This window comes from Dendrobates tinctorius, unplaced genomic scaffold, assembly GCF_039654945.1.
Source record: "Dendrobates tinctorius isolate UK_male_01 unplaced genomic scaffold, ASM3965494v1 ptg000196l, whole genome shotgun sequence".
In the NCBI taxonomy this organism is placed as follows: domain Eukaryota; kingdom Metazoa; phylum Chordata; class Amphibia; order Anura; family Dendrobatidae; genus Dendrobates; species Dendrobates tinctorius.
In genome coordinates this window covers 11,504,733-11,521,996 of record NW_027361863.1, presented here as the reverse complement: position 1 = coordinate 11,521,996, position 17,264 = coordinate 11,504,733, and the positions used below count along the sequence as shown (strand labels likewise).

The following is a 17,264-nucleotide window of genomic DNA, read 5'->3' as shown; positions in this document are numbered from 1 at the left end:
GATAGCACACAGACTAACACTCCTTTTTTTTTTTACCACCAGTCAGGGACACCTCATAGCTGCCCAAAAGGACGCCCAGGACAGGCATTGCTCGTCTTCAGTAACATCAACATCAACGGATAGTTGGAATAAACAGACTGCATTCATCACATCTTCTTAAGGTGCAGGCTTTATTTTCAAGTGTAGGGGTGTGAAGTTCTGCAGCAGCTGAGGTGTGCAGTATGAAATTCTGCGGAACAGTATGAGATTCTGCCGCCCCCCCCCCAGGTTTGATCCTGGCTACGCCCATAGTGTGCATGTAGCCTGAGGATCTAGGCTTTATCTTAGCCGAGATAAGTCATAGTGTGTGTGTGTGTGTGTGTGTGTGTGTATATATATATATATATACTAGATTATGGCCCGATGCTATCGCATCGGGAGGATGCGATAGCATCACACCTCTTGCCATGTTAACCCTCAACACACACACTCCTCAACACACACTCCTCTCACCTTTCACCATCTCCACTCACTCTTTCACTCCACATACGACCCCTTCTCTCACTCCGTCTCTCAAACTCACGCCGTCATCGCCGCTGCTCCACGATCCCCGACATCTTCTTCCGCCGGCGCCATCCTGGATCCAGACGTTGTCCACGCCGGCGACATGTTCTTACGGCGACGCCATCTTGAGTATCGTGAAATCCCGCGATAGTCAAGATAGCGTCGCCGGAAGAACATGTCGCCGGCGTGGACGACGTCGGGATCCAAAATGGCGTCGGCGAAATCTCGCGAGTTTTCGCCGACGCCATTTTGGATCCCGACGTCGTCCTCGCCGGCGACATGTTCTTGCGGCGACGCCATCTTGACTATCGCGGGATTTAGCCGATCCAAAATGGCATCGCCGCAAGAACATGTCGCTGGCGTGGACGACATCGGGATCCAAAATGGCGTCGGCGTAATCTCGCGAGATTTCGCCGACGCCATCTTTTTGGATCCCGAGTCGTCCACGCCAGCGACATGTTCTTGCGGCGACGCCATCTTGAATCTCGCGGGATTTCACGAAATCCAAGATGGCGTCCCGCAAGAACATGTCGGCGGCCTGGAGAACGTCTGGATCCTGGATCGCGGCGGCGGAGGAAGATGTCGGGGCAGCGACGATGACGGTGTGAGTATGAGAAACGGAGTGAGAGAAAGGAACGTATGTGGAGTGAAAGAGTGAGTGGACGTGAGTGGAGGTGAAAGGTGAGAGGAGTGTGTGTTGAGGCGGTGTGGTGTGTTGAGGGTTAACGTGTGTGTGTGGTGACGTCACCGGTTACAACTGGACGGAATTTGTTACAACCGGAAGCTGGTTAGGGCATTTATTATTATAGATGATGAGGAAGAAGCCGTCTGTTGTTGGCGGTGATGGCGTGTAGAGGCTTCTTCAGCCAATGTAATAGATTTAGAGTTAGGGGATTCGTGTGTGAGACGACGGCGTTTATAAGCCTTAATCTTGTCAAGTCGATGCTGTTTTTCCTCAGGAGTCTCATTAGCACGGCGTTGTTTTTGTCGTAGTGCTAAAGCTGCTTTCCTTTCACTGGCATTGGCATACTGTGCATCGGTATTGAATGGTGGTATTGATAGGGCAGAAACAGATTGCTGATTAGTTATGTCAGTGAACGGCATATGGGATGAAGTGTAGCAGTAAATTGTTCCACATGCTGATGTGGAAGCATCCTGTTGTGAGTCTAATAATAATGATGAGGAAGAGGCCGTCTGTTGTCGGCGGTGACGGCGTGCAGAGGCTTCTTCAGCCAATCTTATGGATTTAGAGTTAGGGGATTCGTGTGTGAGGTGACGGCGTTTATAAGCCTTAATCTTCTCAAGGCGATGGTGTTTTTCCTCAGGAGTCTCATTAGCACAGCGTTGTTTTTGTCATAGTGCTAAAGCTGCTTTCCTTTCACTGGCATTGGCATACTTTTTGTTATGACTCATGTTGGCACAGGTAAAGGAGTCTATTTGGCAGTTATCTGGCAGTGAAGAAGGCGTCCTGGAGTATTGTAGAGTACACAGATACTAATTGACCCTGTAATTGCCCAGCAGTAGTTATGAAGTGGTAGTGGCAAATTGGCCCTGTAGTTAGACACCGGCAGAGGAGCAAGGCAGCAGTAGTTATGGCGGTAGAGGCAAATTGGCCCTGTAATTAGACACCGGCAGAGGAGCAAGGCAGCAGTAGTTATGGCGGTAGAGGCAAATTGGCCCTGTAATTAGACACCGGCAGAGGAGCAAGGCAGCAGTAGTTATGGCGGTATTGGCAAATTGGCCCTGTAATTAGACACCAGCAGAGGAGCAATGCAGCAGTAGTTATGGCGGTAGAGGCAAATTGATCCTGTAATTAGACACCGGCAGAGGAGCAAGGCAGCAGTAGTTATGGCGGTAGAGGCAAATTGGCCCTGTAAATTAGACACCGGCAGAGGAGCAAGGCAGCAGTAGTTATGGTGGTAGAGGCAAATTGGCCCTGTAATTAGACACCGGCAGAGGAGCAAGGCAGCAGTAGTTATGGCGGTAGAGGCAAATTGGCCCTGTAATTAGACACCGGCAGAGGAGCAATGCAGCAGTAGTTATGGCGGTAGAGACAAATTGGCCCTGTAATTAGACACCGGCAGAGGAGCAAGGCAGCAGTAGTTATGGCGGTATAGGCACATTGGCCCTGTAATTAGACACCAGCAGAGGAGCAAGGCAGCAGTAGTTATGGCGGTAGAGGCAAATTAGCCCTGTAATTAGACACCGGCAGAGGAGCAATGCAGCAGTAGTTATGGCGGTAGAGGCAAATTGGCCCTGTAATTAGACACCAGCAGAGGAGCAATGCAGCAGTAGTTATGGCGGTAGAGGCAAATTGGCCCTGTAATTAGACACCAGCAGAGGAGCAATGCAGCAGTAGTTATGGCGGTAGAGGCAAATTAGCCCTGTAATTAGACACCGGCAGGGGAGCAAGGCAGCAGTAGTTATGGCGGTAGAGGCAAATTGGCCCTGTAATTAGACACCAGCAGAGGAGCAATGCAGCAGTAGTTATGGCGGTAGAGGCAAATTGGCCCTGTAATTAGACGCCAGCAGAGGAGCAATGCAGCAGTAGTTATGGCGGTAGAGGCAAATTAGCCCTGTAATTAGACACCGGCAGGGGAGCAAGGCAGCAGTAGTTATGGCGGTATAGGCAAATTGGCCCTGTAATTAGACACCGGCAGAGGAGCAAGGCAGCAGTAGTTATGGCGGTAGAGGCAAATTAGCCCTGTAATTAGACACCGGCAGAGGAGCAAGGCAGCAGTAGTTATGGCGGTAGAGGCAAATTAGCCCTGTAATTAGACACCGGCAGAGGAGCAAGGCAGCAGTAGTTATGGCAGTATAGGCAAATTGGCCCTGTAATTAGACACCGGCAGAGGACAAAGGCAGTAGTTATGGCGGTATAGGCAAATTAGCCCTGTAATTAGACACCGGCAGAGGAGCAAGGCAGCAGTAGTTATGGCAGTATAGGCAAATTAGCCCTGTAATTAGACACCGGCAGAGGAGCAAGGCAGCAGTAGTTATGGCGGTAGAGGCAAATTGGCCCTGTAAATTAGACACCGGCAGAGGAGCAAGGCAGCAGTAGTTATGGCGGTAGAGGCAAATTGGCCCTGTAATTAGACACCGGCAGAGGAGCAAGGCAGCAGTAGTTATGGCGGTATAGGCAAATTGGCCCTGTAATTAGATACCAGCAGAGGAGCAATGCAGTAGTTATGGCGGTAGAGGCAAATTGGCCCTGTAATTAGACACCAGCAGAGGAGCAATGCAGCAGTAGTTATGGCGGTAGAGGCAAATTAGCCCTGTAATTAGACACCGGCAGGGGAGCAAGGCAGCAGTAGTTATGGCGGTAGAGGCAAATTGGCCCTGTAATTAGACACCAGCAGAGGAGCAATGCAGCAGTAGTTATGGCGGTAGAGGCAAATTGGCCCTGTAATTAGACGCCAGCAGAGGAGCAATGCAGCAGTAGTTATGGCGGTAGAGGCAAATTAGCCCTGTAATTAGACACCGGCAGGGGAGCAAGGCAGCAGTAGTTATGGCGGTATAGGCAAATTGGCCCTGTAATTAGACACCGGCAGAGGAGCAAGGCAGCAGTAGTTATGGCGGTAGAGGCAAATTAGCCCTGTAATTAGACACCGGCAGAGGAGCAAGGCAGCAGTAGTTATGGCGGTAGAGGCAAATTAGCCCTGTAATTAGACACCGGCAGAGGAGCAAGGCAGCAGTAGTTATGGCAGTATAGGCAAATTGGCCCTGTAATTAGACACCGGCAGAGGAGCAAGGCAGCAGTAGTTATGGCAGTACAGGCAAATTGGTCCAGTAATTAGACACCGGCAGTAAACAGGCATAGGACCAAGGCAGCAGTAGTTATGGTGGTACAGGCAATGCCAAGCGTCCGCACAGCAAGTCGGCGTGAGGTAAATGACGCAATTTCACGAATGCAAGATGGCGTCGGCGAAATCTCGCGAGATTTCGCCGACGTCGTTAACACCTCTTGCCATGTTAACCCTCAACACAACAAATGCCAGCAGCTGACTATGAGGGTGCATTATACTATATGGAGGACAATGGGCTGTGCATTATACTTTATGGATGACTATGGAGGGTGCATTATACCAGGGCTGTGGAGTCGGTAAGCCAAACCTGCGACTCCGACTCCTCAATTTCCCTTACACCGACTCAGACTCCCACATATATTGCTAATATTTAAGTGAAAAATTTTTTGTAGTACAATGTGAACATCAGACATTTAATCATTTCCATGATCCAATAATCAAGATATTTAGATAGAACATAAGATCTATTTATTGGAATACAACTTTAGAACACAAAAAACTGTAATAAATTGTAAATATGTAATACACTGTATACATGTACATGTATACGGCACAGGCCAAAGTTCGTACACACCTCATTCAAAGAGTTTTCTTTATTTTCATGACTATGAAAATTGTAGATTCATTCTGAAGGCATCAAAACTATGAATTACCACATGTGGAATTATATAATTAAAGTGTGAAACAACTGAAAATATGTCTTATATTCTAGATTCTTCAAAGTAGCCACCTTTTGCTTTGATTACTGCTTTGCACACTCTTGGCATTCTCTTGATGAGTTTCAAGAGGTAGTCACTGGAAATGGTCTTCCAACAGTCTTGAAGGAGTTCCCAGAGATGCTTAGCACTTGTTGGCCCTTTTGCCTTCACTCTGCGGTCCAGCTCACCCCAAACCATCTCGATTGGGTTTAGGTCTGGTGTGTGGAGGCCAGGTCATCTGGCGTAGCACCTCATCACTCTCCTTCTTGGTCAGATAGCCCTTACACAGCCTGGAGGTGTGTTTGAGGCCATTGTCCTGTTGAAAAATAAATGATGGTCCAACTAAACACAAACCGGATGGAATAGCATGCCGCTGCAAGATGCTGAGGTAGCCATGCTGGTTCAGTATGCCTTCAGTTTTGAATAAATCCCCAACAGTGTCACCAGCAAAGCCCCCCCACACCATCACACCTCCTCCTCCATGCTTCACGGTGGGAACCAGGCATGTAGAGTCCATCCGTTCACCTTTTCTGCGTCGCACAAAGACACGGTGGTTGGAACCAGAGATCTCAAATTTGGACTCATCAGACCAAAGCACAGATTTCCACTGGTCTAATGTCCATTCCTTGTGTTCTTTAGCCCAAACAAGTCTCTTCTGCTTGTTGCCTGTCCTTAGCAGTGGTTTCCTAGCAGCTATTTTACCATGAAGGCCTGCTGCACAAAGTCTCCTCTTCACAGTTGTTGTAGAGATGTTTCTGCTGCTAGAACTCTCTGTGGCATTGACCTGGTCTCTAATCTGAGCTGCTGTTAACCTGCGATTTCTGAGGCTAGTGACTCGGATGAACTTATCCTCCGCAGCAGAGGTGACTCTTGGTCTTCCTTTCCTGGGGCGGTCCTCATGTGAGCCAGTTTCTTTGTAGCGCTTGATGGTTTTTGCCACTGCACTTGGGGACACTTTCAAAGTTTTCCCAATTTTTCGGACTGAGTAACCTTCATTTCTTAAAGTAATGATGGCCTCTCGTTTTTCTTTACTTAGCTGCTTTTTTTCTTGCCATAATACAAATTCTAACAGTCTATTCAGTAGGACTATCAGCTGTGTATCCACCAGACTTCTGCACAACACAACTGATGGTCCCAACCCCATTTATAAGGCAAGAAACCCCACTTATTAAACCTGACAGGGCACACCTGTGAAGTGAAAACCATTTCCGGTGATTACCTCTTGAAGCTCATCAAGAGAATGCCAAGAGTGTGCAAAGCAGAAATCAAAGCAAAAGGTGGCTACTTTGAAGAACCTAGAATATAAGACATATTTTCAGTTGTTTCACACTTTTTTGTTAATTATATAATTCCACATGTGGTAATTCATAGTTTTGATGCCTTCAGAGTGAATCTACAATTTTCATAGTCATGAAAATAAAGAGAAAATAAAGAAAACACTTTGATTGAGAAGGTGTGTCCAAACATTTGGTCTTTACTGTGTGTGTGTATATGTGTGTGTGTGTATATGTATGTATATATATATATATATCTATAATAATAAATGCCCTAAGCAGCTTCCGGTTGTAACAACTTCCGTCCAGTTGTAACCGGTGACGTCACCACACACACACGCACATGTTAACCCTCAACACACCACACCGCCTCAACACACACTCCTCTCACCTTTCACCTCCACTCATGTCCACTCACTCTTTCACTCCACATACGTTCCTTTCTCTCACTCCGTTTCTCATACTCACATCGTCATCGTCGCTGCCCCGACATCTTCCTCTGCCGCCGCGATCCAGGATCCAGACGTTCTCCAGGCCGCCGACATGTTCTTGCGGGACGCCATCTTGGATGTCGTGAAGTCCCGCGAGATTCAAGATGGCGTCGCCGCAACAATATGTCGCTGGCGTGGACGACATCGGGATCCAAAAAGATGGCGTCGGCGAAATCTCGCGAGATTACGCCGACGCCATTTTGAATCCCGATGTCGCCCATGCCAGCGACATGTTGCGGCGACGCCATCTTGAATATCGCGGGACTTCACGACATCCAAGATGGCGTCCCGCAAGAATATGTTGCTGGCGTGGGCGACATCGGGATCCAAAATGGTGTCGGCGTAATCTCGCGATGGTGGTCGCTGATTGGCTGCATTGGTCATGTGACATCAAGTTACGTATCCGTCAGGAGACAGTGCCGATATCGCTGGAATGGCGCCGGTGAGGGAAGAGGGCAGCGTCGGACTGGAACACCTTGGGCCCACCAGAGAAAATCATTCTTGGGGCCCACTATGTAGCTGCATAGAGTTAAATACCAGACCACCAATTATGCGGTAAAACACGCTAATATCCGGGTATAAGGTTGTACATGTCTTAATTATGTAGCAGGAGTTGGGGTAGCCCCCTCATAGAATATAAAGCAGCCCCCCTCACATAGTATAATGCAGCCATCTCATAGAATATAATACTGCCCCCCTCATAGGGTATAATACTGCCCCCCTCATAGGGTATAATACTGCCCCCCTCATAGGGTATAATACTGCCCCCCTCATAGAATATAATACTGCCCCCCTCATAGGGTATAATACTGCCCCCCTCATAGGGAATAATACTGCCCCCCTCATAGGGAATAATACTGCCCCCCTCATAGGGTATAATACTGCCCCCCTCATAGGGTATAATGCACCCCCTCATAGGGTATAATACTGCCCCCTCATAGGGTATAATACTGCCCCCCTCATAGGGTATAATGCACCCCCTCATAGGGTATAATGCTGCCCCCTCATAGGGTATAATACTGCCCCCCTCATAGGGTATAATACTGCCCCCCTCATAGGGTATAATACTGCCCCCCTCATAGGGTATAATACTGCCCCCCTCATAGGGTATAATGCACCCCCTCATAGGGTATAATACTGCCTCCTCATAGGGTATAATACTGCCCCCCTCATAGGGTATAATACTGCCCCCCTCATAGGGTATAATACTGCCCCCCTCATAGGGAATAATGCTATATAGATATATAGATATAGAGTTAGATAGATATAGATAGAAAGATAGATGTAGAAATAGATAGATATAGAGATAGATAGTAGATAATGGATAGAAAGTAGATAATGGATAGATATAGATAGATTCATAGAGATAGATAGAGATAGATAGAGATAGATATAAAGATAGATATAGAAAGAAATATAGATAGATAGATCGATAGGTAGATAGATATAGAGATAGATAGAAAATAGATAATGGATAGATAGATATAGAGATAGATAGCTATAGATAGAAAGATATAGAGATAGATAGATATATAGAGATAGATAATAGATAGAGATAGATAATAGATAGAGATATACAGATATAATAATAATAATAATAATAATAATAATAATAATAATAATAATAATAATAATATAGACATATATAGATAGATATATAAATATATATAGATAGATGGCTATAAATAAAAATAGATATAGAGATATATATAGAGATAGATATAGAGATAATAGATATAGAGATAGATATAGAGACAGATAGATATAGAAAGATAGATATAGAGATAGATATAGAGATAATAGCTAGATATAGAGATAGATAGATATAGAGTTAGAAAGATAGAAAGATATAGAGAGAGATATAGAGATAGATAGATGGATAGATAGATAGATATAGATAATAGATAGATATAATAGATAGATATAGAGATAGAGATAGATGGATAGATCAATAGATAGATAGATAAAGAGAGAGAGAGATAGAGAGAGATAGATAGATAATGAGATATAGAGATAGATATAGAGATATAGTGTTAGATAGAAAGATAGATATAGAGATATATAGATAGAGATAGATATGGATATAGAGATAACAGATAGATATAGAGATAACAGATAGATATAGAGATAACAGATAGATATAGAGATAACAGATAGATATAGAGATAACAGATAGATATAGAGATAACAGATAGATATAGAGATAACAGATAGATATAGAGATAACAGATAGATATAGAGATAGATAGATATAGAGATAATATATAGATAGCTATAGAGAGAGATATAGAGATAGATATAGAGAGAAACAGATATAGATATAGAGATAGATAGATATAGAGATAATAGATAGATATAGAGATAGATAGATATAGATATAAAGATAGATAGAGAGAGAGATAGATATGGAGAGAGATAGATACAGAGATCGATAAATAGATAGAGAGATAGATATAGATAATAGATAGAGATAGATAGATAATAAATATAGAGATAACAGATAGATATAGAGATAGAGTAAGATAGAAAGATATAGAGATAGGTAGATATAGATAATAGAGATAGCTAGATAGATAGACATAATAGATAGATATAGATATAGATATAGAGATAGATAGAAAGATAGATATAGAGATAGATGTAGAGATAGAAAGATAGATATAGAGATAGAGCGATAGATAGATAGAGATAGATATAGATAATAGATAGAGATAAATAGATAGATAAAGATAGATAGATATAGAGATAGATATAGAAAGATAGATAGATATACAGAGAGATAGAGATAGAGATAGATAGATATAGAGAGATATAGAGAGAAATAGATATAGCGATAATAGATATATATAGAGATAGATAGATATAGAGAGAGATAGATACAGACAAAAGATATAGAGATAAATAGATAAAGATAGATATATAGATATAGAGATAGAAAGATAGATATACAGAGAGATAGATATAGAGATAGATAGAGATATATAGATAGATAGCTATAGAGAGAGATATAGAGATAGATATAGAGAGAAATAGATATAGAGATAGATAGAGATAGATATATAGATATAGATATAAAGATAGATATAGAGATAGAGCGATAGATATACAGAGAGATAGATATAGAGATAGATAGAGATATATAGATAGACAGATATAGAGAGAGATATAGAGATAGATATAGAGAGAAATAGATATAGAGATAGATAGAGATAGATATATAGATATAGATATAAAGATAGATATAGAGATAGATATAGATATAGAGATAGAGCGATAGATAGCGAGAGATATAGATATAGAGATAGATAGATACAGAGAAAAGATATAGAGATAGATAACGGATAGATAAATAGATAGATAGGTATAGAGATAGATAGATATAGATATTAGATAGAGATATATATAGATAAAGATAGATAGATATAGATGGTAGCTAGATAGATAATAAATATAGAGATAATAGATATAGAGATAGAGTAAATAGATATAGAGATAGATAGACATAATAGATAGATATAGAGATATATATAGAAAGATATAGAGATAAATAGATATAGAGATATATGTAGAGATAGAAAGATAGATATAGAGATAGATGTAGAGATAGAAAGATAGATATAAAGATAGAGCGATAGATAGAGATAGATATAGAAATAGATAGATATAGATAATAGATAGAGATAGATATAGAGATAGATAGATATAGATAATAGATAGAGATAGAAAGATAGATATATATAAGAGAGCTAGAGAGAGAGATATATAGAGATATAGATAGATAGATAGATAGATAGAGACAGATAGAGAGAGCGAGAGAGATATAAAAAACAAAACAAAACACAATACTCACCTCTCCTCCTCGCTCCCACGCTGATCCCGGCTTCAGTGTCAGGAGCTGCCCCCTCTGCCAGACACACAGCGGGTGCGCGATGTAGTGACGTCATCGCGCACTGGCTGTGAGCCAGGAGCAGAGAGGACTGAGGACGGCGCCGGCCCTGATGCAGAGCAGCTTACTGGGCTGGGGGCGGGGCCTCTGGGGGGTGGAGACTGTGAAATGATATTCACTGCTTCGCAGTGAATATTCATTTCTCTTTAGCAGCGGGGACAGGGGCTCCTGCCTCCTGACACCCGCTGCTGCTCCGCTGGCAGGGGCCCCCATAGCAGCTGCATGGTGTGCGACACACCACTGGCTGGGGGCCCCTGGAGCAGCGGGGGCCCTAGGCAACTGCTGGCCCTGTATGCCAGCAGGTGCCAGGGCCCACCAGATGCCAGGGCCCACCGGAGAATCCTCCGGTTCTCCGGTGGGCCAATCTGACGCTGGAAGAGGGTATGTTTTATTTTATCTTGGGCACTTTAGCATTTGAGAAGTCCAGTGGTGAACAAACCATTTAAATGTAAAAGACATGGAGAAGTTGAACAGCCTGGACAGCCCAACTTTGGCTGCAAGCCATGGACTGGTACAAGGCACGGGCCGCCCTCCGTCCAATAATATATTAGGCTACTAAACCTTTAACCCAAACCACGGTGATGGATTATTACAAGCAGGCAGCGGTCGGCTCCAATACCTGATATTGACCAGCGCGTGGGTGACTTTGCTGGCTGGTTCCTTCCATTGTCCTGTGTTGGTTGAAAGACGAAGCACTGAAAAAAAAAAAAGAAATACATTGATTACTCGCATCTCTGCATGCAGTCAGTGTATGAAAACTTTCTTTTATATTCCTCCAGAACATTCAGGAACAAGACGAAGGGTGCGCGGTGCAACCTGCCCAAAGCATGGGTGCCCGCAAAGGAAGAGTGCGCGGTGCTTGCAAAGGAAGCGTGCGCGGTGCTGCAACAACAGCACTATTTCAGATTTTTCCTGCAGAGCAGCACTCCTCCAACACCCACGGTGCAAGACACTTCCCCATTGACTACAATGGGAATGTACCAGCCAGATTTAATTCTCCTTTGGGCCCATGTAACTAAAGTGACCTCTGCGTCAGATCTTACCCATAGAGTAAAGGTTGTCAAATATCTGATGCATGCGAATGATCTCATAGTACAACTCGTCGTAGCTGCTGGGGGTCGGAAGGAAAGTATCCCCGTATGTGATAAACATGTTGAACAGATTCACCACCTGTGAAAGGAAAAACAACGTAAAAAAATCAGGGACAGAATGTCTGACGGTGGGGAAGAGGACTTAAAACTCGCCGAATCGAGGTTTGAAAGCAAGCCTCTGATTGGCCGCACATAAGTACAAGTCAGGACATAAATACGCACTTACCATCAAAGCCAACGTGAAGATGTTGTGTTTAGCCAGGAGAACGGTCTCATAGGACATGAGGAATTTAAGTAAATTAATCAGAGCTACAAGGAGGAACAGAAATAATAAAGTAAGACAGAGGATATGAAGACATTACTATATTTTAGCTCAAGAGATGAACTTTTACTCTTTATTCTAGGGCTAAAATGATTTAACACGGCCCTGGATACAGTCTTATGCCGCTGAAATTCACATCTCCGATATCAGAGGGACAGGAAGGCTCTCCTTATTTTATAATCTAAGCGGGGGCGGATCTCGATGTCTTGCTCAGGGGCGGAGACGTGTGGTGTAATTCCTTAAAAGGCGTTTTCCCAGTTACAGGAGACACAGGAGGGGAGCGGGAGACACAGGAGGGGAGCGGGAGACACAGGAGGGGAGCCGGAGAGACACGGGAGGGGAGCCGGAGAGACCCGGGAGGGGAGCCGGAGAGACCCGGGAGGGGAGCCGGAGAGACACGGGAGGGGAGCCGGAGAGACACGGGAGGGGAGCCGGAGAGACACGGGAGGGGAGCCGGAGAGACACGGGAGGGAAGCCGGAGAGACACGGGAGGGAAGCCGGAGAGACACGGGAGGGAAGCCGGAGAGACACGGGAGGGGAGCCGGAGAGACACGGGAGGGGAGCCGGAGAGACACGGGAGGGGAGCCGGAGAGACACGGGAGGGGAGCCGGAGAGACACGGGAGGGGAGCCGGAGAGACACAGGAGGGGAGCCGGAGAGACACAACTATCGAGATCCGCCTACAATACTAGGACTAGGCTGAGGCAGGTACTGATAGGCACCACAAGCACACGGACAGCCTATACTTAGCGCCCAGGTCATCAGTGTGAGATAGGTGAGGGTCCAGAACATAACAGAGCTGCAGACACCGCACCACTGGGTTCAGATAAACATAGACGGGGCTGCCACACACCTGCCCACAGCTCTCTCCAGGTATAATGGAGCCGCACCCGGCACTTCTTCTGGTAACACAGGTGTTTGTGGATGATCTGTATGCAGCGTCTACAATGACACAATCTGATTATTTACAATCGTTCCCCTACACATTAGTGCAGATCACCGAGAACTGATCCACCTCACAAACAAATCCCAGCATTACAGTCTCAACGTGACAAATGGCTAAGGCTAAGTGCACACGCTGCGGATTTTTTATCTGCGGAACCGCAGATAAAATGACCTGCGGATTGGCCTGCGGTTTTCCCTGCGGGTTATCACCTCTACAATGGAGGAGATGGTAAACCGCAGCAGAATCCGCAGAAAAGAATTGATATGTCAATTCTTTCTGTGGATTCAAAACCGCAGCTTTTCCGCAGTTAAAAATCCGCAGCATGTGCACAGGAGAATGTAAATCCCATAGGATAACATGCTACTGTATACTGTCTGCAGAACTGCTGCAGATCCGCAGCGGCCAAAACCGCAGCAAAAACCGCAGCGTGTGCACATAGCCTAGAAGGTGCTGGAAATAAAGCAAGAAATGTTGCAATTTTTTAATCTATTGTTTACAGATCATTGCTTAAGTTACCGTCCACCTCTGCAATCTATCAGCGGTGGCCAGTGTCCTAGGCAAGGAGCACAGCAGCGACCACAAGTTCTTTCCAATCGAGTGCTGCTCTGAAGCTGGCCTGGATTGCTGGATGCAGCCACGCTCAGCGCCCCTGCGCCACTCCAACGTTGTAGAGGCAAAGTTATCTCTGCTACCAGCAACAATCTGGAAAGCGGCTCCCCCCCAGCAAGCAGGAAGCCGAAAGACAGGGGTGGGTTGCACTCCTGAAGATTTATGTTGAGAAACACCCAGGAAGGTCCTGGGACCGTCACTGACCTGCAGAATGTGCCAAGGGTGCTTTTTCTGGCAGCCCGATAAAAAATGGATAGAGCGGCAGACAGACCCCACCAATCAATAAGTTACCACTTGTGTATAAGTGATGTCCTGCTTTTATCGGATACTACCCTTAAAGGGAATCTGTCACCCTTTTTTTGCCCTATTGGCTGCCGGCATAGACATCGGGGGCTTATCTACAGCATTCTGTAATGCTGTAGATAAGCCCCCGATGTAACCTGAAAGAGAAGTAAAACACGTTATATTATATTCACCGGGGGGTGGGCGGTCTGGTCCGACGGGTGTTGCGGTCCGGTACGGCGCCTCTCTTCTTCATGCGATGACGTCCTCTTCTCCCGTCCTGTAATGGCTCCAGCGCAGGCGCATTGCTCTGCCCTGTGGAGGGCAGAGCAGACTAGTGCAGTGCGCAGGTGCCAGACCTCTCCCGACGCCTGCGCACTGCAGGAATCTGCTCTGCCCTGTTGAGGGCAGAGCAGTGCGCTTGCGCCGGAGCCATTACAGAACGGGAGAAGAGGACGTCATCGCAAGAAGGGAGGTGCCGGACCGGACCGCCCACCCCGGTGAGTATAATATAACGTGTTTTTCTTATCTTTCAGGTTACATCGGGGGCTTATCTACAGCATTACAGAATGCTGTAGATAAGCCCCCGATGTCTATGCCGGCAGCTGAAAGGCCAAAAAAAGGTGACAGATTCCCTTTAAAGTTAACGCTGTGAGCTCAACTTACACATACAAGTCCATCGGAAACTCCTTCATCATGTGGGTGACGATGAATTCCACCATCAGGTCTACAAGGAAAAGGCAAAAGTTTTTGCAAAAAAATATATTTACATTGCTGATACTGTCAATGTTGGGGGTGAGAGTGGCCGATCCATGGTATGCAATCATGGCAATGAAGCGGCTCACCTAACACCGCGCACACCAACGGTCGGCAGGGGATGTTCTTGTCGGCGGCTTTTTTCCGATGTCTCATGGGCTGCAAGACATAAAAAAAGTAAGTGAACATGGATGAGAAAAAGAGCTGAGAAATGATCAGTCCTGTGCTGATAAAATAAAATAACAATATAATATTATTTTTATTTACTTAATGAAAAATAATAATGTATGGCTGTAATTGTACCAACGTGAAGAATCACAATTTTTTTTTTATTTTTCCATCGAGCTAGGAGCTGGGAGAGGGCTTGTTCTTTGCTTTATGACCTGTAGTTTTCATTGATGCCATTTTTGGGCACACACTGTCTTTTTCTTACTCTTTATTGCATTGTTTGAATGGGGAAGTGAAATCAGTAGAAAACTGCAAATCTGGCTTTTTTTTCTGGGATTTACTGTGTAGAGAATTTTACAGACATGATGATACTTATAGTATTGTTTTTATTATTTCGCATTTTTTGCAATCTTTTTTAGTAGTTTTCAAAACTTTTTTTTTTAGTCTCCTTAAAGAAAGCTGGGATCATTTTATCACTTATACTATTTTCTGCAATACTATAGTACTCTGGGGGCTTCGCCGCTAGGACCGCCGTGATCATGACAGTGGATGTCACGAGCTGGTAGAGCAGCGCACAGTTGATTCAATTTAGTGCCGGCCTTGGATGCGGTTTCATTTAATCCTTAAAGGTTGCAGCCAATTTTAGTATTTTTCTTCAAGGAAGCACAAGTTCTTATTTTTCCATAGACAATAGTACAGTATGTAGTTATTCATAGTTGGGCATTATTGGACAGTGTTCACACAAACAAGCAGTTTTGAAATTTATTGCTCACTAAAATTTGCAGCCGTTCCTGAGATATTAACCCCTGAGTGGCGAGTAATGCTCATTTTACTATTCTCTAACATTTGCTAACCGGTCTCTGAAAAATTCCAGACAACCCCTTTATAGTGTAGACAGCGTTTATGGAGCGCGAGAAGCAATTGGCGATGTCTATGACTTTAGGAAATGCAGTCGTTTATTCGATCATACGGCCTTCCCACGGATCCCTCCGCGTCTCACTGATGTCTTTCCTGGCGACATTTCAGAAGTGACGGCACTCACCATTTTGTGGAGGTTGACCCGGAAGTTCATGTTGTCGTCATGTAGGAAGGCGTTGGCGTACTGGTCCTGTGCAGACACAAAATGTACAGACATTTACTAGCGGCGTCCTTGGGGTGTATCTAGAAGCCTACGATGCAGTGCGGCTCTGCTGGTAGAACAAGCCCTCTTAAAGGGATTTCTCCACTTGGAGCGTTGATCCCAGATCCACAACACGAATATGGACACAATGTGATTGCTGCATTGTCCGAACCCAAGTCCGGTAATCACCAAAAGTGAACAGTGCAGTGAAAAAGGTATAAAAAATTTTTTAAAAAAAGCTGAACCGTTTTTAACAGCAGTTGTCAGAATTATGAATGCTGCTCTGGAGTATAACAAAGGCTGCATTTAACAAGGAAATGGTTTTATAATACATTCCAACCACGTGACACAACTCTGCCACCTAATGCACAAATAACTGATCTAAAAAAGGTACAATATAGTGAAAACTGGGGAGTCCACGATCAGAATAGCGGGGGTCCAAGCTGGTAGTGCAGGGAGTAGTCCATGATGGCGGAGGAGGCCGTTTCATTTAATGGGGAACCGGTCACCAGATTCCTGCTGCCCAAACCTCAGGCAGCACGAAAAGAAGCACAACTCCGCAACTATGCTGCACACCAGTACGACGGCGGCACCGAACGTATAGAGGGGTTTATTATTATTTTAGTAACTTAAAAAAGAATTCTGTACTTTGTAAAACAATAAATAAATAAATAAAATTGGGTTGCGTCATTGTTTTCGGAGAACTGTAACTATTTTTTTTTTTTGGTTATTTGTGTGTTGATGGAGCCGTGTGCAACCCTGCTATGGGGTCACAACCGAAAGGCGACTCACCTCGGCGATGCAGGTCAGGATGATGAGGCAGAGCTTCCCGCTATTGAGCCGGTGTTCATCTACAACACAACGCACAGCAGTGAGAACAGGAACACGCAAAATGGCTGCACGGGAGCGAGTACGGAAAATATTGTGCGATCGCAGAGATCCAGCTGTTATGGAACTACAAGTCCCAGGGCATGCTGGGAGTTTTAGTTTTACAGCAGCTAGTGTGCCAAATGGTGCCGACCTAGAGTGTACAGACATGTCCTTGTGTTACGGGATATTTTATGTATATGTTACTGAATAATGACAAGCGGTTTATTTCCTCCGCCACAGAGCGCTGAATGAGCGCCATACAGTGGATAGAAGCTGTGGCGCTGCGTCTATCGGACCTGCCGATAATATGATTACCGGGGGGGTCTGATGTCCTAGCACACCC

General features: G+C 44.9%; 1 protein-coding gene across 2 annotated transcripts in view; it reads right to left on the bottom strand.

Moving 5' to 3' along the window:
- The window catches only part of ARMH3 (armadillo like helical domain containing 3), a 78,583-nt gene that overhangs the window by 7,711 nt on the left and 53,608 nt on the right, over positions 1–17,264 (bottom strand). For both annotated transcript variants that reach the window (XM_073552888.1, XM_073552889.1), the window contains exons 16-23: positions 16,844–16,902; positions 15,974–16,039; positions 14,853–14,922; positions 14,674–14,734; positions 13,024–13,112; positions 12,076–12,158; positions 11,802–11,928; positions 11,378–11,453 (exon numbers count right to left, since the gene is read on the bottom strand). In XM_073552888.1, coding sequence (XP_073408989.1) covers positions 11,378–11,453; positions 11,802–11,928; positions 12,076–12,158; positions 13,024–13,112; positions 14,674–14,734; positions 14,853–14,922; positions 15,974–16,039; positions 16,844–16,902 — 631 coding nt within the window. The remainder of the gene's footprint in view (positions 1–11,377; positions 11,454–11,801; positions 11,929–12,075; positions 12,159–13,023; positions 13,113–14,673; positions 14,735–14,852; positions 14,923–15,973; positions 16,040–16,843; positions 16,903–17,264) is intronic.